The sequence below is a fragment of the Aulostomus chinensis genome, chromosome 14 (assembly GCF_037954235.1).
Source record: "Aulostomus chinensis isolate RoL2024-O1b breed Wild chromosome 14, RoL_Achi_v1.0, whole genome shotgun sequence".
In the NCBI taxonomy this organism is placed as follows: domain Eukaryota; kingdom Metazoa; phylum Chordata; class Actinopteri; order Syngnathiformes; family Aulostomidae; genus Aulostomus; species Aulostomus chinensis.
In genome coordinates this window covers 3,489,939-3,516,480 of record NC_141333.1, presented here as the reverse complement: position 1 = coordinate 3,516,480, position 26,542 = coordinate 3,489,939, and the positions used below count along the sequence as shown (strand labels likewise).

General features: G+C 42.1%; 1 protein-coding gene across 2 annotated transcripts in view; it reads left to right on the top strand.

The window, feature by feature from the left end:
* The window catches only part of LOC147249459 (BMP/retinoic acid-inducible neural-specific protein 3-like), a 50,493-nt gene that overhangs the window by 18,638 nt on the left and 5,313 nt on the right, over nucleotides 1-26,542 (top strand). For both annotated transcript variants that reach the window (XM_086224498.1, XM_086224499.1), the window contains exons 3-7: nucleotides 9,660-9,850; nucleotides 12,447-12,637; nucleotides 19,003-19,108; nucleotides 19,275-19,511; nucleotides 22,582-22,804. In XM_086224498.1, the coding sequence (XP_086080624.1) occupies nucleotides 9,660-9,850; nucleotides 12,447-12,637; nucleotides 19,003-19,108; nucleotides 19,275-19,511; nucleotides 22,582-22,804 (948 nt within the window). The remainder of the gene's footprint in view (nucleotides 1-9,659; nucleotides 9,851-12,446; nucleotides 12,638-19,002; nucleotides 19,109-19,274; nucleotides 19,512-22,581; nucleotides 22,805-26,542) is intronic.

The window sequence follows — 26,542 nt, the reverse complement described above, 5'->3', positions numbered from 1 at the left end:
AGCTTTTTAAATCGATGCACTGACTCTCATTTCCACATTCAGATATTTTTAGACCATCAATCCTTTATTGCACTTGGAAGTCCATCCATTCCTGATATAAACCTCCGTGAGCTCTGATGGCTTTGAGAATTCCTCCCTCTGTTTATTTCCAGCTGTGTGTTTGACTTTAGTAGGTTGGGAGAAGTCACTCATAGCCTGTTGGCCTTTTTTATTTTGCTCAACAAATCTCAGCTTCCTGTAGATGTTAAAGAAACAGACAGATTCATCCCGGCTGGCTAATCAGCGGAGCTCTCCATTGCCTCCCGGCCGCAGATTCTGTGTTTTACATAAAATTGCAGAGACCTGACATCTGAGGCAGCTTGTGTCATAACGCTGGACCTTTGTCAGCTTCTGTCTCTTTTATTAAGGCGTCTGCTAATCAAAGTTTAAATAATAATGATAAAGTTAATTGACCTCATATCTCGTCCACTTCAGCCAGCATCTTTTATTCTCTCTCTTCATTTCTGTTATTCTCTCCTTTTGCTAAGCTTTATTTTAAGGTGATTTAACTGATTTTTTTTTTTAATTTTTGGTTTGTTTTCTTTTTGAAGAAACCGCAACAGTACAGTTGTAATGTCACTGCAAACAGAGGACAACATGTGCATTATTATCATGATTCTTTCCTCTCAGATGTCACCCAGCCGAGATCTCATGGCTAGAGCCCAGACAGAGTCCTGGTGTTTTACATGCAGCCATGTTGCTCTCAGCTGGCCGTATATCACATGATTCTGTCTCCAAGACCCTCAGGGAGCCTCTAGATCAGATGGTCAGCTGAAATATGCTGATTAGCGCCACGGGGGAAAAAAAAAAAAGATTTGTCATGACAGCAACAGTGTCTGAGGTATCGCGTGTGACCAAATTAGTGGGGATTGTGTCATGAATCATATCCGTCGTCATTTAGGACGATGTTGCCCAGGCTCCTGGAAGTAGACGGACAAGGCTCCTGACATCTATGGATCCACACACGGATGTTTTATAGCTGCAGTTGCTGCATTAGAGCTTTTTAATATTTCCCTCTCAGGCAAAAGGTAGTTGTCGGTTATAGCTGAGCTGCTCGGGTGGTAAGATTCATAGTCTTATCATGTGGCCAAGTGATTAGTGAGCTCTTAGTACTTATTACTCTACATTATCACAAAATCCCCTGAGAGGCGTCTGTCAGCTGCAAGGTTGTGTTTAAGGCCCGCTAGATTAACACAATACGGCATTGATTAATAGGGATATATTTAAGAGGAAAAAAACAGCCTGAGCAAAGTAAATAGCTTGTAAATTATCCTAAATTGAATTCACTTGGATTCAGTCCCTCTCGATTTTTAGAAACAAATCAGAGGAAAGACGAGAGGGATGCAGCCGGGGTGCTGCTCTGTTTGGGTAAGCGTGGCGCTGGTGGGGTGAAATGTGGTGATGATTGTGGGAGATGGTCCATAAAAAGATAATCAAGGTTATTTTATTAAAGAAGGTGGGTCCACTGCAGTACTCTCTCAAGGGGGGGAAGATGCTCCAGCAACGCTCCTGCAATCTAATAAAAGGACATTAAATCTGTAAATTAAGATCTACACCCTCAGTACCAGCAATAACAGGAAGTGATTCTCTGTGCCAGTGGTTCCCAAAGTTCCTGGTGTGTTAGAGAAACAAAGGAGACTACAGCTGCAGGGCTTAACACCGAGGTCTGTTCCAAATGCTTCAGATGAGAAGCAGCAGCCTCCAGGGTGAAGGCTGGCAAACTTTTTAACTTCAATTTGACAAGATGTGCAAAACCTCTCAACGCGGTTGTTCTGTAGCATGAGTCTGTTGCCATCAGCAGGATATAGACAAGAGTGGCCCAAGGGGGAAAAACTATTAGGTTTTTGGACAGATTAGTCACAGCGCCAACTGGTGGCAACAGGAAATGACCATTGTTTTATATTTCGATGGAGTGGGTCAACCGGATCCGGGTCAGATTCGCTTTTGCAAGGCGGTGTTACTATGTAGAAAGAACAGGCAGGGGTGGGGGAAACTTTTCATGATTTTGATTTTGCAGTTGAATCAGGAGTTTCAGTCTTTCATTACTGCTAATTTTCATAAGGAGACATAAAATATATTTAGTGTAGCTTTCAATAATGAAGTCAAACACAATGACACAAATACCAAGTTTAAGTTATGCGTGACAGTGAACTTGCTCAGAAATCAGTGGGCCTCTAAAATTCAGTGGACTATAAATGTGATACAAATGCAAGATCTTTTTTATGTTTGATGTGGTAATATTGAAAAAGAAAGAAAAAAGAAAATAGGCAGGTAAACAAGGGAAATTCATAATGTTGATTCCTTCCATTCAAAGCTCCTCTTTTTACACTTTGAATAAAGCTTAAGAGACACAGACACTTGAATTCCCTCTAGCCTCTACAAATTGAATTAAAGTGCAAACTAAAGAAAAAACTGAGGAATCAATCGAGCTGACTCAGGATGTTTTCACTCTTGTGTCTTAGACTCCCAAAAATATCCATCCATCCATCCATCCATCCATTTTCTACTTCTTATCCTGTTAAGGGTCACGGGGGCTGTCCCAGCAGCCTTCAGGCAAAAGGTCGGGTTCACCCTGGACAGGTCACCAGTCCATGGCAGGGCCAACACATAAAGACAGACAATCATTGGCTCTCCCAGCCACGCCTACGGTCAATTTAGAGTCTGGATTAACCTGGTCCCCTCTTGATGTCTTTGGACTGTGGAGGAAGCTGGAGAACCAGAGAGAACCCACTCAGGAACAGGGAGAACATGGAGACTCACCCAGAAAGACCCCGTGCTCCAGCCGGGACCTTGAACACCGAACCTTCTTGCTGTGAGGCGACAGTGCTGACCACTGCTCCATTGTGCTGCTCCCAAAAATATCCACCCATCCATTTTCTATGCTGTTTATCCGTGAAGGGTCATGTGGGGTGGAGTGGGTGGTGGGTGGTGGGTGGGGTGGAGCCTTCAGTTGCGAGATGGCCACTCTACCTCCAACCAATGCTGCCCTCAAAAAATAAAATAAAACATATATTTTATATATTTTTTATATATATAAAATATATATAAAAAATATATTTTATATATATATATACAGTATGTATATGTGATTCTAATATTACAAAATCCAGGGATATTTCACTGGAAAGAGGGGAGAAAATGTGTCCAAAAAGGTGAAAAACTCTTATTTATTCGAGTTCTCTCACCAGCCTATTTACCACCTTGGATTTGGTAAAAGCTCTGAGGGAATTTCAGTGGAGGAGAAGAGACAAAGAACATCAGTGAGAATGTAGCGCTGGGATGTTGAGAAGCAGCACCGAGGGAGTCTGCTCTAAAACACTCACCTCCAGCCTCTTCAGAGCACCTGCTCGCTCCCCCTGCGGTTTGGTGAATCTGCTCGTCTTCGCCGCACTTGGAGGAGCTCATATGTCAAACAGTTAGCGGCTTTGTTTTGATCGACTGCTGAGCAAACGTAGACAAATTATGGGAAATGCCATCTTTCTCATTTATTCTTGATTTTTTCCCCCAAATGTACCTTTACGCTGAAAGACACGTGCACATCATCTCTAATGTGCTTCCAGCTCAACTTCCTGCTTTCTTTCTGAAAGAGCAAAAGCAGAGAAAGAAGAGAGAAATTAATTTGTTGATGCTGGATTTCAGCGGCTCCCTCTCTGCTAATTGATCAACACTGTTATTCAATGTAATGCATTCTTCCATTCTGTTATGTATAATTTTTTTGTCAGCACTGAAAAAATGTCGCATCTTATAAGATATTATTCATAGCCTGAAGAGATGCACTAGTGACCAACAAATATATATTTTAGTCCAAAATTTGAAGACACAAATAATAGTAAATGCTTAAATGGGGGCAGCGTGACTCAGAGGTAGAGTGGCTGTCTAGCAACTGAGGGGTCGCTGGTTCGATCCTCACTTCCCCTGGTGACCATGTCCAAGTGTCCTTGAGCAAGATGCTGAACTCCTGATTACTCCTGATGGCCCTGCAACGGACTGGTGACCTGTCCAGGTTGAACCCCGCCTCTCACCCCATGTCAACTGGGATAGGCTCCAGCCCCCCCCCCCCCCCCACACACACACACACACACACCCTTAACTGATAAACAGTATAGAAACTGGATGGAGGGATGAATGCCTTTACATTTTTTTCAACCAAATTTAAAAAAAAAAAAGCTGGGGAGGATGATTAAATATGATGAAAAGCAGGACTAAGATGAAAAATGTAAAATGGTTGGAACAAACAAACAGGATCGTGCAGCTTAGATATCACAAAAGCAGTTCTTTGCATTCTTTGAAATTCATATAATATCATGAAGTTAATTTGATCCGTCAGCAGTGGCCACCGCACTGATCCACCCACAGCAGCGGGGACAGATCCGTCTCAGGCTCTTGTCTGCTGTGTACATTACACGTTTTGACAGACGTTTGGGTGAGAGGCTCGTCACTTTGTGCAGAAAACCAAGCAGAGGTGATTGAAACTGACAATATTATTTCCCGCTCATGTGCGGCTGCAGCTAAATCCTCAACAACAGACAAATGACCGGAATCCGTGTTTCTGGTCTCCTCAGCGATGATGGAGTTCACAAGTTATCAGTTTACTGCCTTTCTTTGAATATGAAATCATTGTAGCAAAGCCGGCGATGGCGGGGAAAGAGTGTTTACACTGGAAGCGTTGGTATCAGAACACACACACATACGCTCATTCACTGACGTACAAACACAATGTGGACCCTCCGTCTCACCACCTGTCCACCGCCATCTTTGCCAAGGGAAAGCTGCCACATTCACCAGTGTGAAGGCAATGTTGCTGACATGTACTTGGCCGTGTCCTGAACTTATTGTGTTTGGGTAATCAATGTGATTTATTTGTTGGAATTAGGAATTGATTTGATATTTCACTGCACTCATTAAGTGTCATTACATATTAAGTGTCACACCACTTCGACCTGCTTGTCCTGTAGAAATGTCTCCTAAGGCACAAGAGTGACAATCTCATGGTGTTTGCACAGCAGCTGTTTTACAGCTCAGGTTGATTTGTTCAGAGCCCCAAACTATAAACTATATATCCATAGAAAAATAGCATGTACAACAAAAGCATGCTGACATATGTGACTACGGCTGTTGAGTCAACATTAATGAGGCTTCGGGTTAATTAATGTTGTTTTGGGTTGTGGCGAACCTCTTCATTTTGTGCAGAAAGTGTGTGTGTGTGTGTGTGTGTGTGTGTGTGTGCGTGCGTGCGTGCGTGCGCACAGAAGCAATTCAAGGCACTTTTGGACTGTTTGGTTTGTGTGGAGGACACAACTGGGGTCAAAAGTCCTTGATTGGTAAAAAAAAAAAAATATGGTGAGTAGTTTAGATTAGGCTTAGGCAAGTGTGTGTGTGTGTGTGTGTGTGTGTCTTTGTGTGCATGTACTGTGTGTGTCCGTGTGTGTGCGCACACGGAAGCAAGACAAGGCACTTTTGGACTGTCTGGTTTGTATGGAGGACACAACTGGGACAAAATTCCTCAATTGGTAAAAGAACTGATTTTATGGTCAGTAGTTTAGATTAGGTTTAGGCAAGTGTGTGTGTGTGTGTGTGTGTGTGTGTGTGTGTGTGTGTGTGTGTGTGTGTGTGTGTGTGTGTGTGTGTGTGTGTATACAGCTACTTCGTTTTAGGGTAGCATTTTTGTAAATGTACCTAATTACGTTCCCTCCACTGCAGATGTGTGCACGGTGCCCCTCCTCATTAAAAGACGACTTTAAATTGGGTTCAAAAGTAACAACTTAGGCATCTTTGCAGCTCTGATCGTTTCCAAACAGTTAAACTGATCAAACTGATGTAGCTCAACGAAAAGCGGCAATAAAATTGATAATTATAATGATTTAGCAGGTTGTGTGGAGGTCTGCAGCCCCTAAAGTCAGCTCTGTGGTGAAACCCATTTCATTTCCTCCTCTCTCTGCAGGACAAACCATTTGGCCTATCAGTGGTTTAAGATAAGACAGGGCTAGCTTATCAGAGGCAACGATAAGTGAGGAAACGAATGACAGCGGGGATTTGCGAATACTCTCTCTTTACCTGTTCTCTGCCCCCTCCCTCTCCCCTTCCCCTCCGTTCCTGTGTATCCTTCCTTTTGCACAGAACGTGCTGTGGCTTTGAATAGTGCATCCGCGCTGCAGCAAAGTGGAGCTCAGGAGACACAGTGTCCCTTTTGAAGAGGTCATTTGTTTGTATGGCATGAAATGAGGTGAAGATAAATAGCTACAGTAGATTTATCTGAGCAAGAGATTAGTCAAAGGCTGTGTCTGAATACTTCAGTGTCAGCAAAAAGGTCAACAGGTGCCACACAACCATTTAACGTGATTATATTTGCTTCCCACGCTCAACCTAAAGTATCGGCTCAATATCGTCTGAATCATTGTTTTTACACGATGATCCCGCAGAATAATGAAGCGGATGTGTATCGAGTGTATTTGCCACCAGCGAACTCGTGTGTGCTGCCAGGGAATGAACGTTTGGATTTACTCTTTGCATCATTCAAACATCTGGGTGTTCCAGCTTTCCTCATTACTCCTGCTTTAATGTGATGTATACCCCTTCAAAAGGCCACACTCCTCCAATCCATCATCAGCAGCCAAGGTTGTTCAACCTGTTCTGATTACAGCAGTCAAGCTCTTACTTTTGAGGGAGAAAAAAGTGAAACATCTGACTAATTGTAGAATGTAGTTCATTTATTTCCTCACGATAGGAATTTCCTGATGCACATTGGCTGCGTTTACACAGAGTATAACCCATAATGTATAATTACTGAATATTAACCTGATTAGGACAATTCTTAACACCTGACCTTAACCAGAAGAAGGTCACTATTGGAGCAATCAGAAAAAGGATTGAGTGAATTATTGGTATGTTCATGATCAGAGTATGAAGTCCGACTGCAGTTTTTGCCGTATTTTTTTACAACACACGTCAGTCAAACTGTCACGTCACGTCAGTCCAAGTGTTTTCACAGTACTAGCAAGAAAACACTTCCTGATACTGTGCTGCATCGGGACAAAGAGGTTTCAGAGACTGTGGTGATGTAATGTGAGCAAGCGTCTCCAGTCATTAATCTGATTTTTCCTCTGCAGCGTGTAAACAGGAATATGAATGGAGGATTCTCTTGTGTAAACACCTTCAAATGCTGTTCATTTAGAAGAGCTTAAATCATCAGATTATTGCAGGCCATGCAAACGTCGCCTGACACTTCATCGGGAATAAGAGCAGGTTCACCGCTCAATCTTTTTCACGTTTCATGCTCAGGTTTGAAGTTATAAATCCATGAGCGATGCTGCCTTTCATAAAAAGGTTTGAATTTGAAGAATTCTCTCTAAAAAAGACAAAATGGAGGCAGAGTTGGCAGAGAACTCCTGCAGCCTCCCAGGCAAATTCAGCACCACCAATCTGTTGTAATCACAGTTCTGATGCCCGCCTGTGACTTCATAAGTGTGTCTTTGTATATTCACTGCCATGCACATTTGTGATGGAGGGAAAGGAAGAAAAGAATGTAAATACAAGCCTGTCCTTTTTCAACTCAGACAGCTTTTTTATTGAAGAAAAAAAAAATTGACAGCCAGTATTGTTGACAAAACAATAGTGAACTCTCAACACCCCCGAAGAGTCCGTTCTATGAATATGTAAACAGTGAATACATCAGAGGGAAGAGAGCTTCTTTTCGCCAGATTCCTCTGTTGTTCCAGCCACTTGAATATCAGTCATTTCCATAAAAACAACAAAAAACAGAAAAAAAGCTTTTTTTTTTTGTCAACAACATCCATTAAACCATTTATAAAGTAGAATGTCACCTGATTAAAATAATGGTTTTTCATCAAGCGACTAAATTTACTAAAACACAATTGTAAAGTAAACGGTCATGACAATACTTGGAGGAATTTCACTCTTGTGCTGGCGAAACATCTGTGGCTTTGTATCGACTATGATTGTGCGTGTGCGGTTTAGATGTCTGAACTGTTGCGACTGCTGTCAAACTACAGCTTGATTTTTTCATTGGATCCAAAACCATAATATTGTAATAATAGTGACGTAACAGTTCTGTCACTCGGGGGACTTATTTGGGTTTGCAGAGCCACAATACATTGATTCTTACAACTCCACATTTGTACTGTTTTGCCAAATGTCATACAATCAGAGACACAACTGGAGCCTGCTCTGTGTGTGTGTGTGTGTGTGTGTGTGTGTGTGTAAGACACACACTTCTCTTGGAGGCCTTCCATTAAACACCTCAAACTTTTTGGCAAGTGAATAAGTTTTTGTATGAGTGGAAGTATTGACGAGAGTAATAGGAGTTCAAAAAGCTGCATGCGCCCTGGGCAAACGTTCTAGACCAAAATGCTATAATAGGAAGAATGCAAACGCAGGCTGCCAGCTTGGTGTTTATTGACTGCGACTTCTTGTTATTGGAGTTCTGCAGCCATTCAGCTGCATTTTCCTTCAAATAATGCAGGTTTGTTAGATTTTTTATAATAAAGTAGCAAGTCACAGTCACTCAAAACCTGAAAACAGGAGCTCTGAGAGGTCGGCAGGCAGAGCTTTACCGGAATTTTTAAAGGAATGTTTCGCCTTTTCTCCCTTTTTACATCTGCAAATGATCAGATTCTTTTCAGCAGCTTTCTGCTAAGAACTTAAGCGCCTGCCTGTAAATCCACTGAACTTTACATGAATAAGAAGAAGAAAAAGGGGACAGTGAGGAAGGTGTGGGCCATAAGATCCAGCTGCAGTCAAAGAGCTGAAATTCAAATCATTAAAAGGAAGTTAAAGCTGTTCGATGTAATCAAACATGAATGTGCGCTCAGGAGTTGATAAGAAGCTGCGCTGATGGTTTGACATTCCAGTCTTCAGATGGGAATGCGAAGAGCATGAAGAGGCAACGAGGGCTGTTCCTGACAATTAGCTTTGTTTCCTCTCATCGTTACTGAATACCATCTCCATTAAAGCTACACGGCTAGTACTTGTACCACCTTGTTCTGAAGTCAGAGCGATGAAGGAAAACATCTTTCAGCTGTGTAGCAGCAGAAGATTTTTGTCCCATGTGGCGAATGCCATCCCCATTTTTTTGTTCTCCTCATTCTCACTCTCTCTCTTTCTCTCTCTCTCCATCACTTCACTTTCCATTCAATTCAGGCAGCATCTGCCGGCATGAGGGATCCCTCTCTTTGTAAAAGCACAGAGTGACAGAATGAATTATATTCACTATGTTCTCTCCATCTTTCTCTCTCTCTCTCTCCCCCCTCATCATTAAATCCACTTACTGAGAAAATGATGTAACTGGATAATATTGTTGTAGAGGAGGTTCATTTGCACTTACACTCACCCATAGGGGCTGCAACTACCTGCTAATTCTATTTACAGGTACATTGTCAATTAACTGAATAATCATGTGGTTTGCATGAGGATTTCTCTCAAATCTGACAAATATATCGACTAAGTTTGTAATGACGGTGAGAAGCAGGAAATCCTCCAGTTCATCTACCAGAACAAACCCCCCGGAAGGAGTTTTTATGAACAACTTCTACTGCTTATACTGAACTCCCACTGTGGTTGATGACACTCAAGATTTCTGATCATGTTTTCATGTTTCTGTCCAGGGAGTTTGGGAGATGGAAGGTGAACAACTTGGCTGTGGAAAGGCGAGATTTCTTGAACTCTCCGTTACCTTTGACCTCTGAGTTCATCAGGAATATTCGGCTCCTGGGTCGCAGGCCCACCACCCAGATGATCACCGATAATCTGATCAGGAAATATGGGACCCACTTCCTGTTGTCGGCTACGCTGGGAGGTAAACAGAGAAGCGAAGTTGTTTACTCAGTATATCCTCTGCTCGCCGGGCTCACAGCACGGTTAAATCCACAGGAGGAAGCCTTGTTCCTCCACACCGAACCAGACAGAACAGTCTTATTTAATTTGACTGGTGAACTAACAAGTGAACTTGTCAGCCTGATAATTGGGATTAATTATGTGTGTTTATGGGTGTTTTTAACTGTCCTGGTTAACAATAAGAACCCTGAAAACTTTCAACCCTGAAATTTCCATTCACAGACTTTGATGAGGCAAATGCGTTTTGACAGAAACATCAGGCCACTTGGAAAAGCAAAGCAGAATATTCAGCAGCATATTTCTATTTTATTTTCTCGTAAATTTGTTTTTCCAAAAGCAAAAGCAGACCGCATCAACCCATTCATGTACAATTTCTCAGCACTTTGGTGAAGGTGAAAGCTCCTAGTTTTAGTCAAGAAGTGAACCCATTAGAGAAGACAGTTTTATAACCATAAAGAGGGTTTTTGTTCTCATCACAACCAGGGGCTTACCAAGTGTCACTGCAGACGCGTGCAATATGTGATGTCAGTGGTGCATCATGGTGCTTTTAGGCTACTACGCTGGGTTGTTTTGGCCATCCTGCAGCAGTAACGGAGCCATTTTGATGGTGAATCTGGTGACTGTAAATGACCAGGACAGATTATGAGACCTGCCGTGAATGAACAGACGTGTGGCCTGGTGATGAGCACGTCTCCTGTGACTTCTCTAATTCATTGTAATGCGCAGCTATGCTAACTGCCAAAGTCTTTCCTGGAACACAGCCCACAACAAAGCATTTCTCCGGAAATTACTTGCACCAAAATATAAACCTTCCATTTATCAAACACCTTTTCTTTGGAATCTCTTTGAGTAATCCAAGCAGCATTTCCTCCACCCATCTAAAGGTATTTAGCAGAAATACAGTAGTAGTAAACCCAAATTTTCAGGGAGACGGTGGCCATGATTAAGTGTGTGAAGCACAGATATTATAGTAGAAAAAAACCCGACTGTGTTTAGCAATTCATTTGGTCCCAAACAGCGCTGGCTTTAATAAAGTATATACATTTTGTGTTGATAAAAGCTTTTAGAAACAGCTCTCCCAGCCGTTGCATATGGAAAACAGATGGGCATGGCACAATAACTCGGTCACAGTAAGTAAGTGAATAACACATCTCAGCAGAATAATATGCCACCAGCAGCAGAGAAATCACTCTTCAAAGATGCATGAATACATGCAAGAGCTCGTGTACCGTCAACTCACCACTCCCAGCGACAGCCACCCTATTTTGTTGGTTTTCTGCTGTGTGATGAATGGACAAGCACTAATGGTTCTCAGAGTGAGGAGAGAAAAAAAGGAAACTCATTGAAGATGCAAGAGAGGCGCAGGCTAGTCTTGCAAAGCAGATTTGCTTTTACAATGCAACACTTGTCAATTACGTTGGACCTGACTCATGGCTTCTGAAGAGTTGCCATTGTGAGCGGCTGCATGGGAGGCAGGTGGAGCAGCTTCCTGAGCCGATGCAGCCCCGCACTCTGGCTCTCAGCCAGCACTTAGTGGTATGAAACGAGGAGAATGAGGAGTTTGCTTTGGATTGCTGCCAGATATATGTCTGTGTGGCCGGGGATGGATTACCTCTGTGTTCCGAAACATATGGACTTAATGAAATTAATAAATAGATTGTGATATTAAGAGGGTGCCCTTCAGCAACTGAGGAAGAAAGGCAGGGGCAAGAAAAATGGCCCTGAGGCATTAACACTGCATTACGATGAGAAATATGATGTGCAGAGTCTTGGGGACTCTCACCGTGCAACACCGTGGCCTGGAGATTTCTATGATCAGTAGGATATAGGCTGATGTGGGGAGAATTATCCTGTTCCTACACTTATCAAGGCTTATTCTAATTGTGGTCAAATGTCTTTGTGCCTCAGCGACTCCTGTACTGACACTTAAGCACCTGGATTTCAGTCTGCGTGTGTCTGCAGGAGCAGGTCAGGTGATGGGGTGAAAGACGACGTGTTAAATGGAAGATTAATAGGAATGAATAGAAATTAAAAAAGGAGGAAAAAAAACTCTACGCTGCCGTGAAGAGTGCCAATACATGCACTTCATCAGCAGAACATTCAAGGGAACAGATGTGACACACATTTGATTGACAATTGATTGGTGGGAATGGAAGCACGTAAACATGCTGGCACAAAGGCCAAAAACATTTTTTTCCAATTTTATGAAGTGATGTAGGAGGCGGCATGGCTGAGAGGTGGAGGGACCGCATTCTACTTCACTACATAAAATGCGACCTTGAGCAAGATACTGAACCCCTAACTGCTCCTGATGGCCCTGTGATGGACTGGCGACCCGTCCAGGGTGAGCCCCGCCTCTCACCCAATGGGGATAAGCTCCAGCCCCCCCGCGACCCTTAATGGATAAGCGGTATAGAAAATGGATGGATGGATTTAGTGAAGTGGGCTTATATGAGGTACTCATTCATAAAAAATGCGTTTGTTCTAGATATGCACACACCATAACTCTTTAAACAAAATAAAACTCTTTAACCATGAAATCATTTGTTTCTGTGTAGGAGAAGAAGCCTTAACAATATTTGTTGACAAGAGAAAGCTGAGTAAAAAAGCAGAGGTGAGCGATTACTCCAGCAACTCCTCCACTGTCACTCTGGAGGCTCTGCACCAGCTGGCCGCCTCCTACTTCATCGACAGGGAGAGCACGCTACGCAAGCTGCACCACATCCAGATCGCCTCCACCGCCATCAAGGTAACGCCGTTTTGTCTCCATTGCTGATTTGTAGGAGCACATTCACAAACTTTTATGATCATATTTCACATCCTCAGTTAAATAAAAACCCTAATAATGAGCTAAAATCTCTAAACTGAATTAAGGTGGTCAAAAGCTGTTTTAGAATTCAGCCACAATCATACAATACGTATTTTTTGTCTTTGTTGGGATGTGCTCAGTGTTTGTCATAATCACAGCACAAAATATTCTGAGGAAAATTCTAAAAACTCTTCCGAAGCCTTTGAAAATAATACTGGTGGAGAAAGGAGTAAATAAAAGTATCTGAACTTCATGTAGTGTTCAGAGTTTTTCCTCCAGTGGTTCATGTAGCTACAAAGTGCAAACCCTCTATTTTCATTTTTTCACTCTTTTTTAATCAACACTTGAGCGACGGTCAATTTCATGAAAACTCCCATTTTCAGACAAAAAGCCGAGAAAAATAGGTTTTTCGTTAAAGTAAATTTGAAGCACAAAATGGATTTAATACATACATTTAAACATTTTGGAGTTTTTTTCCCTTTCCATTATGGTTACTTAGATTGAATACTATAAAAAAAATAAACAGTTTGTGGTCTGGTGGGACTACTAGCCCCCCAGGCAACCAACGCATCCATCCTCCTCCTCTGCCCAACTAAAGTGCTCCTAACTCGGCCTGGTGCAGCTCCAGATGCCCCCTGAAGAACCACGTCATCCTCTATCGTGTGGATTTGGTAGCTTCTTGCTTGTTTGTTTTTGGACCAACAGCAGTTGTGCAATACTCTGTCACAAGGACTGCAACATCGCCCTCTACTGCATGGCAGTGGTGACAGAAATTGACGGTAAAGCTCGTCAAGCAGGGAAAGAGTTAAATATAGTCAATAAAAGGGGTACACATGTGGTGAAGTATTTGTCCACACAAATCTGCTTTGTACAGTATGGTCAAACAAACACATCTTCACTACAGTACACACTTTCTCAAGAACAGCAGGGGCTGCTTTAAGAAGCCCAGAATGACAAATATCAGACTGTGTGCTCTTGTTTCCTTCCATCCTTTGATCTGAAGCATCTCACGACTCCGACTGGAAAAATGAGCATCCGCACAAGACATGGTTTCTGCAGATTTACCTCTCGCTGCCATCTGGAGATACGAGGACTCAGCCCAGAGAAGTGATGCCTGACACAAGGACCCGTAGCTATATATGATAGCCTGCCCTGTCCTAACAGGAGCCTTTCCCTCCTCAGAATCATACAAATACAGAATGTGATTTAGAGGAGTCCAATTTTACTGTTTCAACACAGTGTCTGTGTGTGACAATGATGGTCGCTGAAGAGTTCTGAAAATCTGTTTTTGAAGCTTCATATCTTTTTGACTGTTGCATAGAAAAATTGTAAATTTCCTCTCATGACAACAAGAAACATATACACGACTGGGATATTTTTCTACTTGACACTCTAATCCAGAAAAGTACTATATAACTACAGCTTTGTATATACTTATATAAGCACACTTTGCACAAAAGTCCTTAACTTGCCCTCAGCATCACTGTGGCTGTCAGAGGAACCAAACACAGAGACAAAAAATCAATACTAAAAAAAAAAACTGGGTATATATATATATATATATTTTCTGTGCTTGTCTAAGTTTAAGATGAATTATCCAACGTCATTACAAATACAGGGCCTCAATCATGAAATGTTCCTCTTACACAGCACAATATAGAACTTTTTTAGCCCTCAATTTAGTCTGACAGACAGGACAGCCTGATGGCGGCTCGTAATTCCTTACTCTCGACATCTATTGTGTGCCTCTTGTATCTGGCAGTCACCCAGACCTGCAAAGACTTTAATGTAACAAGGAGGTACACAAAAGATGTTACAAATAGCCATCAGGCTTTGCTTCCTGTCCGTCAGACTGAACTGAGGGTTAAACGAGTCTTCGGGAGGGAACTTGTCGGTTCCTGGTTAAGACCTGGGAGGATATGAAGACGACTAGTGAAGTTTGGGTATATTTTTGTGTGTAAAGGCCTGAACATAGATTCCCCTCATGAAAACAGCAAAAAAACGTGACCCCATTTGAAGGCAGCATGAGACACATCCTGAGTTCCATACAGATAGAAATACAGATTGACATATCAAGTTATGCAGATATGAAATTGGAATTCATTTGATGAAGAAGCTCATGCAGTTTTCGGTTCATGTTTCCTCGATAACAATTAACGTGTTATAAAACAGTGATAAGAATGAAAATAGAGATTGAAATGATGCTTTTTATCAGTCTGCTTATGATAAGATATGATCTTGAGCTGCTCCAAGCACACAGAGTCTGGAGGAAACTGTGATGAGCACACATGGCGAGGAGAAGATAAATGAATCTTGTGAAATGCTGCTTGTGACAGGTTGCTGCCTGCCGTTGTCACCTTCAGGTAGCATGGGGTAATTAGGGTCACAGAGGAGAGGATGACCCTCTTTTCTGCCTTTTTTCATTCCCCAGAACACACTGGTAGTCAGCGTGTGAAGCGTGGCTGTCTCTGCTGTAGTGGAACATGAGTCAGATTCCCTGTACATATATCAAAGCTCTGTCCTCTCTACATTTTGTTCGGGGAGGACAGGGAATCTGTGTTGCCGCTAAGGTGGGGACATCTGAAGTGCAGAGGCAGATGCTTTTGTCTGTTTCATTTCTTGGGAATTAAGTTTTTTTTTCTTCTTCAGAGCTATAGAAGGGAAGAGAAGAGACGAGAGAGTGCTTTCATGCTCCAAAAGTAGTCATCTTGCATGACTGACGGGTGGGAAGTGGAAAGAGGTAGATTCACCTCCAGCACTTTTAGAAACAGAGTCAAAGGAGCAACGGATGCCTCCACTCTTGTGCATCATTTCCACCGGGCGGTGACCCACGCAGTATAGCAGAACGGATACAACTTAGCGCTCTTTTACATGAATTTGAAATGGAGGAAGTTGAGGGTAGAATGAGAGAGGGCTGGCGAGGCGGAGGCCCTCCTGCTGTCTCCATGCAGAGGTGAAATTGAAGCTCATTTTGGTGAGAAAGCCTGTTAGTGCTGTGGTGTGCTGGGGATTGACTGTGGAAATCTGGGCTCTTTCATAGAAGTCACGGCGCAGAGCGGACGCCGCGATCGAACCCGCTTGTTTGCTCAATGAGTAACGATTCCAGTTGTTTGAACACAGCTGGGATCATTTTTGTTATGATTTAAGAATTTTCTAGACTGTCCCCAACTGACACATGCGGGCCACTCCATCTGCACGGTGATACAGAAGGTGACAGACTTGAACAAGGAATCTATTTCCTGTGATCCTCCGGAGAGTCGCCATGCTCGGATTATTATTGCTGAGAAATAGATTTTTGTTTTGCCAGCACCATGACGAGATATATTGCCGTCTAGACTATCATCTCACTCGATTATGTACGCTCAAACTCAAGTTAATTTTTGCAGCTTTCTACACTTTCAAGAAGACACCAAATGGAAAAATAAAACAAGAGTGTTAACATGTCACAGCAGTACATTTCAGACAGACAGGACATTGATGCTCATCATCGTTCAGGAGGTGAATCAGCGTCTCTAACACAGTTTTCATGAGTGTTATGACGCGGCTCTGAGGCTGCAACAGCAGAAGGAAGCTCCAGGGGGATTAAGTGAATCAACAAGACCATGAATTAAAATTCATAAGTGGAACCAAAGACTTAGAATCAGCCAAATAATCAGATGTGAAATCATCTTGCTGGTTAACTCGAGACGAGGCTGAATTGGGGACCAGCTATTCACAAAATCAGGGAACAAAAGTGATAAAAAAGTGATATGATGCCAGGGGAGAGCGTGGACTACTGGGAGGGGCTGGTGGGAGGCCACTCGCCTCCAATGATCCTGCCTGGGAGGAAGTGAGGAACAAAACAGACAACACACAGCAAACCCTAGCAAACGCCCTGGGGCCATTACAACAAAACACACAGCTGAAATGAAGAGCTGAAAAGTGACAACAGACATGGACATGAAGTGTTAAAACACAATAATAATGGTGGAAGTCTTTTCATACTCATACTGTTTCAGCCCAATCAGGCAACAATTACTGCAGGAGAATCTTCAGTCTTAACACATGACAAACCACAGTGTTTCAACAACATGTCTGTTTTTCTCCCCAAACATGGAAAATAACAGAAACCATCCCAATTATCCCACCAACCACTTGCAAATCTCTTGTTTTGACCAGTGACACACGGCTGCTGATTTCACGCACCATTAAAAATGATCCTGTTTCTTTTCAAGTGTATCTTTAGAGCAGCCGATGCAAGTAAAAAGTCCAATAATAAAGCAAATTAAAATGATCTCGAAATTGTACTGTGAATCAAGGTTTATGCTGTTTTCATTTTTGTGACATAAAATGCTCTTTAGCTCTGTAAGCTCTTTATTTATGAAATGTTTTTTTTTTCCTATAACTTCAAGAAATGACAGTGCCAGTTTTTTGCAGGATGTCAGCTTAAAGTCCTAAGAAAGAAATGTCAAGGCACGGACGGTAGCCGATGTACAAAAAGCATTTTTAACACCAGAAAGTGTGTTTTGGCCTCCGGACCACCATCAAGGTTCAGTTTCGGCCCTTCAAGGGTAAAGCCCCTCCCCACTCTGGAGGATGATGTCATGTCATCTGTTTCTCTCTGATGTTCTCCTCCTTTTTACTGGGAAGCAAACGGCAAACAAGCCAAACTACGCCTGCAATCTGAGCGTGAACCGATTCAAGAGTGATTGGATTTGCATCGCATTCAAACCTTTTTATCCCAATTTCATAACAGTCAGAAAGTCCTCTCAGACATTATAAAATGCACACTGTAAAATCTGCAGAAGCCATAAAAGGATGGATGTTTCTGCATGATTGGTGAGCATCAGCAAATCCACTTGAATCAATAAAGTCTCCTTTGAGATCTTGGTTCATAGCCAATAAAGCGTATGACTCTTTCCTCCAGTTAAAGTTACTCAGTTGGTCTTTTCACAGCCACGTCGAGAAATAAATGCAGCATTTAATTTGGTTGAACAGATTCACTTTACTGCGAATGAGGAAAAAAGGAGACTTTTCCAAAATGTTATACTTTTATATCAAACAGAATTACGCTGCCAAATCTATCTATGCTTTGCTTTAAGAAAAAACTGTAGGCTTTCCTTCAGAGGAGGAGTGGAGGAAATCGCTGTTCTCAAGGTTTGTTGGATTAAGACAATTTAAAATTACTCATCCACACACCACTGATTTCTTTCGTGCTGTTGTTGCTTTTCGTGCTCCCCCCCCTGCTGCGCTGCCTGAATTAGCCTTGTGACCCAAGACAGAAACAGAACTGCAGCCCTTCTCTTATGTACCAAGTTACAGGTGGCTAATATGTCCTATTAGCTATTTCAATACAACAGAACATATCTACTGCGAGTAGCAGCTGCGATGCAAAGACATAATGGAATGCTCTGCTCATCAGTTAGTGTTTTGCCGTATGTCACATCATATGGTTTATCTAATAATTATTTTTATGGATTCAATATTCATACGGTCTGAAACACACTGTGGTATCTCATTTCCTCACACTTATATCAGCATTCAATTCTTTCATGAGGGAAACAAGGGATTTTTAAAGTCTTATAAATACTATAATTGAGGATTTGCACTCAAATTTTCTTTGTTTTCTGTTCTGGTTCATAGAGGAAATGTATTGTTCCTCTATTCTTTTGATGAAGCAGCAGAGTTTTCGCTCCCCTGCAGCTCCTATGAGCTCCAAAGCCCTTCAGCCCTCTATGATTGTGTTACTGATCGACAGACCCTCATTGTTTCGCCTCATCCATCTGTCACTTTACACCAACTGTCGCTTGACAGGCCTGACCAGGACAAGTCACTGAACAAAATATGGTGTCCCGCAACCACAAAGAAAGAAAAATGAGAGTCAGTTAGGGGCTCCCCACCATGTCACAGCAAGAAAAAGGAGAGTGCTGAAATTAGCTCCCCTCTTGCAAATGAAGTGAAAATGGATGTTTTGCTGGAGCTGTTTTGTGGCAAAGGTCAATCGAAACATCTTCAATCAGAGATTAGACCAAAAAAAAGGGAAGGTCATGTAGCATTTTTCCTGAAAAATGAGAACAGCAAAGCACTCAATTTAGGAGAGTCTAAATGAGGTTACCCACTTTGTCTCGCGTATCGACATTCAAGTACGATTGATTTATGTAAATTCTTTGTTTGCACAGAAAGTCATTTATGTCACACGGAGGTTCATTTTCAAACCAAAGCTGTGGAAATGAATTTCCGTACATTTCAGACTTTTCAATTTTTTTTGTTTCAAAATTGATGCTCTGCAGACATTTACGAGCAGCTTCTAATTTGTTGTTTTCCAGGTGACAGAGACCCGCACCGGCCCCCTAGGATGCAGTAACTATGACAACCTTGACTCCGTCAGCTCTGTACTGGTTCAGAGCCCTGAAAATAAAGTCCAGCTGCAAGGTTTGTTGGATTTCTCCTCATCATCTGTCTAATATGTTTTTACAGATAAAACCTTGGGAAGTAGCGTGCTACAGCTCAGATGCTATTACATAAGTATTTAGCTGTGCTGCCGCTACGCTTTCACTCCCTCAATGAAGATGGCACTAAACCCAGATTATTTTCACAGGCTTGCAGGTGATCCTCCCAGACTACTTGAGGGAGAGTTTCGTGCAGAGCGCTCTCAGCTACATAGCCTGTAATGGAGAAGGAGAATTTGTATGCAAGGACAACGACTGCTGGTGCAACTGTGACCCCAAGTTCCCAGAGTGCAACTGTCCTTACATGGACATCCAAGCCATGGAGGAGAGCCTGGAGAGAATCACAGAGACATGGGGGATGCTTTACAAAGAGTTTGAGGAGTCGGGTAAGAATCCCTTCTCGAATACAGCGTCTTTACACACACACACACACACACACACACACACACACACACACACACACACGGTTGACATGCACTGTTACAATCATAAGGACATTGAATTGAACTACCATTGTTGTTCCAGTATTGCAATCAGACCTTGTTGAGATATCTCCTTCAAGCATAGGGTTTGATGTACTACTTCACCTGAAATGTGTATTTTACCTTTCAGGTGCACACAATTGGTTTTCTTGAGCTCATGAAGATGTGGTTTTTTTTTATTTTATTTTATCCTCTTCCTGCCTTGCTTTACCTTTGAAGTCTGTTCAAGCCAACCACACGTTTCAAGCCTGATGCTACTGGTCACTAAGTCGCACCAACAGCAAACTAGACCTTTTTGATACTGTTGGTAGTCAGTTGTAGTTCCTCACGCTGTCGTGCAGACATGCACTGTTTCTACATGCAGAACTTGCAGCCTAGTCTGGGGTGACTGAGGTGTGTGTGTGCTTGAATAAATCGGTCCAACTTCAGAAAAATAGAACTTTGTGTTTAAATGCATTTTAAGAGTCCATTTTTAGTCGGACTAATAAAAAGAAGCCTTTTTCCATGCACACGAAGTGACAGACTTCATATTCTTATGATGAATACAGGAACATCACTTTCGCCATGTACATTAGTCACATGAAGGAAAATTAATTGAAGTGTCTTGGACTGTTAAATCCGCTTCATGATTCTCAGTGTGAGATCCTTAATATTCTGCAATTAATAGGTGAAGTGAAATAGGTGGTTGGGAATCCTGGGTCCTGGCACACCGTCGGCATGGAGCAAATTAAAAACACGACAGGGCCGGATTTAGAAAATCAACAGCTTTCAGCTCAAGTAGTTTACAATATGTCTGGAGCAGATTAATCAGCTATAAAACCCATTTATTGCCAGTCTGACTTTTCATATCACCGGGGAAACAGAGTTTGAATGGAAGCTCTTAGCATAATGTTTGGTTATTATTGCTGTGCTCGGTCACCCTGCCTAGGTGATTATTACTCAGGCGAAATCAAAATGGATGTCTTTTTTCCACTCCTCAGATTCGGCTGAAATATCCCTGAGTGCAATTACTTTCAAAGTTTATGTTTTAATAGCTGGGTGTGAAGTGAGGGCAGGTGCGTGCCCAGAATGCAGACGTCTGCATGTGTCATACATTTGTCCTTTGGTGGGGGATATTTCCAGATCGGTGCCTTATAAAAGGCAGAAGGCTCCAGGAAGTGCTCTATTGACACAGATGGAGGTTGAAAACATCGACTGCAGATCCATGATGTTGTTACATGCTATTTTCAGCAGAAGCTCATTTGCAAAATGTTAAAAATTAAATAACATCCTTCTGTAAAAGTATAAATTGTGCTTTTTATGTTAACTAAACAAAATTAATTCATTTCTCATCCTTATTTTTGAGGAAGCCAGGCTTTATCCCTCCTTACTATGTCACTCAGATGCCGACTGGTTTCCCTTTTCCTCGGCTGAAAATGATCAAACTGTTAGAAGAAACTTTTCAAAGCACCACTTGCCAGATGCTGTGGCCCAATTCGGAGGCTTGATCTTTAGTCCATATTTCTCGACTGAGTGTTTCAGAACAAGCTGCCAAGGCCTGTCCTATTTCAAACACTTTTTCTCCCACTGCCGTTGAGATGTGCAGCCTTCTTTTGCCTGTGTTTTTGCCAGCATCCCACAATTCACTGTGTCCTTCACATTCAATGGAACGTCGAGGTGATTCATGTCAAGTCATGAATCAAAAAAAACAAAACATCGTTTTTGGTTTAAAGAGCTCACCCTTGACTGGTAGATATGTTTCTTGAACTGGATCAATGAAAACGGAGTGCAGACAATTGTATGCGTTTCTGTACCAGTTTCGACGGCTCTTGTCATCGTGCATGTTACACACGTGTTTCAAGTCTTGTCAGGTACACTCAGGTTACATGTAATGATAAACAGCCCAGCGGCAGTACAACTGGCCAAATGACAGTAATTACACACGGTACCAAACACAAACAGATCTCAGGTTGCGTGGCGGAGCCTCAGGTGGACCTGTGAGAACCTGATCACCCTTGTGGAACACAACAGTCTGCTGCAAGAAATGATGGCGTTTGGTTTGATGCTGATTTAAGTTTGAGGGAACGCTTGTGTGGTCATGTTTCTTCTCATCATCCAAGAAATAAAATGGGCTTAAAGACACAGACGCTATACCTTCATCTCATCACACCTGGATTAGTTTTTATCTTGGCGATAATCCGCTGATCATCTCCACAGTTCAGCTTCCAGGCTCTGAAGAGACGAGACCACATCACTCCTTTTTGCCTCCTTGCACTGGCTCCCAGTATGATTTAGAATTGGTTTGAAGATTTTACTGATTACTTTTCAAGCTCCTCATAGAGATTGTGCAGTCAAGGCAAAAAAAAAAAAAACCCAAACCTCTAGAAAAATCAGCCTTTGGATGAAGCACCTTTGTGTTTTCGCCAGGTGATTTTATAACTTATATTTAATTTTTATGCCCAGTGAACCTGGATTTTGAGAGCTGTAGATAAAAGTTATTGTTGTTAAAAAAATGACAATGACAAAACTTTTTTTTTTCCTTTTTTGTAGTGGCAGAACATTTTTTTCCCTTTTATCATACTTTGATATTACCTGACACATGGTTTATGGGTGAAGTGCTCTTAAAAGCGTTGATTAGCGTTTCTTCATGGTATTTGAACAGTGCCTGGCATACGTGGCCAGTTCAAGATCAAACACAGTTCATCAACATATACTCAGATAAGTAAGAACACGGTTGGCTGTCACATAAGAAAACAACCGAGGATTTTATTTTTCTCCTCTGCCCAGTTTTAGAGAGAGAGAAAACCCTGTGCGTGAGGCCTGGTGCTCCCATGTACAGATCTTTGTCACGTCTGTAATCACAAGGCAAACCTTCATGCAGCACTGAAGATGTTAGCTATCCTCCCAATAATAACTATGGTAATGATGCACTGTTGTTACAGTGATAGCCTACAGCCGTGTGATTTAATGGGATTTTTTCCCCCTGTTGTTACAGATGAATTCAAGGCATTCTATGCAAGGCTGCCCCAGAACTATTTCCTGAATGTGTCAACGATTCAACACTTGTGGTCCCTGGACAACCTGTTCCAGTGGCGATATGAGCAGTTGGAGAACAGCATGCGGATCCTCTCCAGACGAGCCCAGAGAGTCATTTTCAAGCTCTTCAGTTTGAGTAAACGGTGTCACCAACAGCCCCAAGTTCGCCTACCGAGAGCACGGTGAGCGAAATCACTGAAAAACTTCATTGCATACACTTTAGTTAGCATTAATCTGATTAACAAGTGAGTCAACTACTCAGCTGCCAATGCAACCTTTGCAATGACTTTAGTTAGTAAAAACATATTTTTACTCCCTCGTACAGTCACTGCGTCAGATCAGCCAGTCGAACCTGCTGATGTGTAGTTACCCCAGTGCCGTGTTTGTGTTGTTAAGGTTCAGTCAGTCAGCTGCGTCCCCGTCAAACAGCGCAGGTAAAACAAAAGCTGCAGGAAAACAGACGCCGCATGAATCTGAGAAAACATGAAGTGTGTCTCTTTGGCAGTTTCTCCATAGTTTCACCCACCACATCTCCCTCAGCTGTTAGCCTTTTGAGTTCTTGCTTAAACTCCACAGTGGCCGAGTCGTTGGAGTCATTTACTTCCCAAATGTATAATCGGATTGTTATTATGACTTTGGAGTTAAACTAACATGTTTACATGTATTTAAAAAGTTATGTTCTAACCCAACCAACAAAATGCTAGCAGTCCTTTTCCTACCAATGTAAAAGTGTACTGATGCTTGGATCTCAACTGTATTGAATTTGTGAAACTGAGTGAAATTCAGCTGAAGTTCTCAAAACAAAGCTTTCTTTATTGACTTTTTTGTCGCCAGCTGCTCTAACACCAAAATTCAAAAAGAGAATCTCATCTTTATTAAGTTATTTCATTTCGTTGGACTCTTCAAAAAATATCCTCAGAAAAACTTCTTAAACCAGACATTTTGTTTGGGTTTCATCGCTAGAAAAAGATAATTCTGCATGCAGTTTCATTTAAGTTTTATTAAATTGTCTCTCTACCATGACGACAAATAATGACCAGAAGATAGTGCCCGAATGTTTAACAGCCTTAAAGGGATACTTCAGATTTATGTAAGAGGGGTTGTGTGAGGTAGCCATCCGTAGAACGGGTCTGAGCTTCAGCAGATGTGGGTCAGTGCATCTCCCCTGCAGAGAGCTGGGAGCAGAGGCGCACGTGTTGGAACACAACTTCTACAGTTATCTGACAGCAAAAGAAAGCAGCAGAACTCTTTCAAATATATATATATGTGTGTGTGTGTGTGTAAACATATAACATAAATATGCACTTGGGTACTTCAGCTATACCACCATCTTTTCCTAAATCCAACTAAGTGGTTTTTGTGTCCAAACCTAACTATGCCATCACATCACAAAATATATAACCAGTTTCTTCAGCAGAAACTGAGTGAGCATTAAGCTCTTTTACGGCAACACCCTGACACCCGCATTTATTTGTCGACAGTGATTTGTAATAATTCTGGAAGGCTCAGACAAATAACCCTCCACTGATAACTCCCAAGGAGTCAAGAAGCACTTGCGTGTGCGGTACTGGAGTGCTTAAGATTCAACCAAAATCAATGTTGTTAAATGTAGAGGACGTGTTTTCTGGACAAATATGCTGTCCTCTCTCCAGACGGAGTCACCACCGAGACAGGAACAAAGCGCAGCGCATAAATCAGTTAAAAGATGAATACATGGATCGTGCTCCGTGTTTAATGTCTGTTCTCTCTGTGTCGGTGCGACTCCCCCAATCTCTCGTATTATGTTGCTAAAACTTCAATCACTGATCAATGCGGCTGATATTGAGAAGAAGGGAGTGGGAGTCTTAATGGTTTCAGCAAGGCACTGTTAATCTACATTATTAACACTGTGTCTCTGAAGAGTTGCCTCTCGTCTTTTCTTTTGCAAGCTTTTAATTATTGGTTCAAAGTATGAGATTAACAGGCAAAAAAACCAAAACAATTTAGTGTCATCATTAAAAAAAATAAAAAATCTGCTGAGAAAGAATTCATTTTACCTTCTGACCTCTGGATATCAAAAGAGCAGAAAACAAATCCCTGTCATTAAACCATCTAGAACTTTAATCATGTGTCATGTTCGTTTCTATATTGATATGACTGAGCCTATGAAACTTATGCAGGCTTGACAAACACATCAATAAAGACCTGGCTTTTGCTGTTCTCATTTTTATTGCGTTATCCCAGTAACAATCTGTGCAGTGCGTTATAACGTGCGCTAAATTGGATTTCTGTTTTTTCCATGCTTTACTTAATGAAAATATTTCTAGACTGTGATGTTTGTCACTTTTCCTGAAAGTGAAGCAGAGCAGGAACAAGCCTCGTTCCATCTTTAATATTGTGTTCATGGCGCTTGCGATAGATGAGAGATATGAGATTGATTTTGCTTCCTGGGGGCTACCTTCTCTCTGCACTGTCAATTATGAGTGAATAAGGCGACCGACGCACCAGTCAGCTTGGCTTTTATGAGGTGAGTGATAAGACTACAGATTACACTCTATGCTCAGACTACAGATTACACTCTAAACTCAAAGAGGATTCTCGTAATCGTCATTCAAGTGACATTTTCATGGCTTTCCCTGGAGAAAAAGTGTCACATTGCTCTTCTTGGTTTGATCACGTGCAACTGACTCACAAAATGATTAATGAGTTTCCAAACCTTAGCAGGATATCATCGTCACAGCCTCACTCTGTGGCGTCCACATTCATTCATATGAGGGAAACGATGACTCATGAAATGTTGTGACGTAGGATCTTTAATGCTCGATGTCGTCTAACAGATACACAGCAATGGCTACTTGTATCTCCTCGTCTGATATCCATCAGGTACCTAACATCTTTGCAAGCCTGGGTGACTGCCAGTTCCGCCCTTCTCCTTGAATGCCTTCTTGTTTGCTCGCCTCAGTATTGATTCTGTAATTGGTTGGTTTCACAAAGTTCTGCTAATGACAGAAATTACCAACAACATTTTTGATGACACTGACTTGATTGGAAACCTCAACTGTGACGATGGTGCCCTTCCAACTTTGTAGAAACACTTTGGGGAAGAGTAGTGTAAATATTAGGATACAGAATGTGAGCACAGTATAAACTACAGAAAATAGGTCATTTCCACAAGTTCAATATCTCTCTAAATTAAATACATGTCCACAAGAAATGTAATCAAAATAATATGAGATACTGACAATTGTATCAAGACTGGATCGCCTGAATCACAGATCCAGAGTGGTGATTCCACAAGTCTAAACTCTTTATACAACCTGTTTACATGGAGCTACATCCTGCCGCTGGCCTAGAACAGTCTTTAGGATCCAGGATCTATGATTTGACCCAGATCACCCCTAAGGTCATCACTTGTTCCTTATAATATTTCCCGCCTTTCCATCAAATTCCATCCAAATCAGTCCAGTAGAGTCTGAGACATCCTGCTGAGTGATCACATGTCTCACATCCATCCAGCACCGTTTGAATCAGTCGACTGTGATTCTGGCAGTGACAGTGGCCTGGTTGCTCAGGGAGACAGTCCCTCACATCTCAGGTGATTGTAGCAACTTATTTTGCAAGCGCTTCAGTTTTGTTTTTTTGTTGTTGTTTTTTTGTTCAGTGTGCACTGTTGGCTGCTCCTTTAAAGTGTCACAAAAGTTAGAAGGCTATGATTTACCACTGTGGTTTGGGGGAAGAGTTGCAGGGAGCACAAAGGCATAGACGATCCCAACAGGGAACTAACGGTAGAACTGCAGTCTGGTCTTGGTGACTGCTTTGCTCTGCTGCAGCTTGCTGGGCTGAAGTTCCTTGCCCACAGGTAGAGGATGATGGAAAGGGAGAGCCCCTTCCAGCTCATTTCCCTTGACCGCTTTTTCCATTTGGGGGGAGGGGCGGGGGGG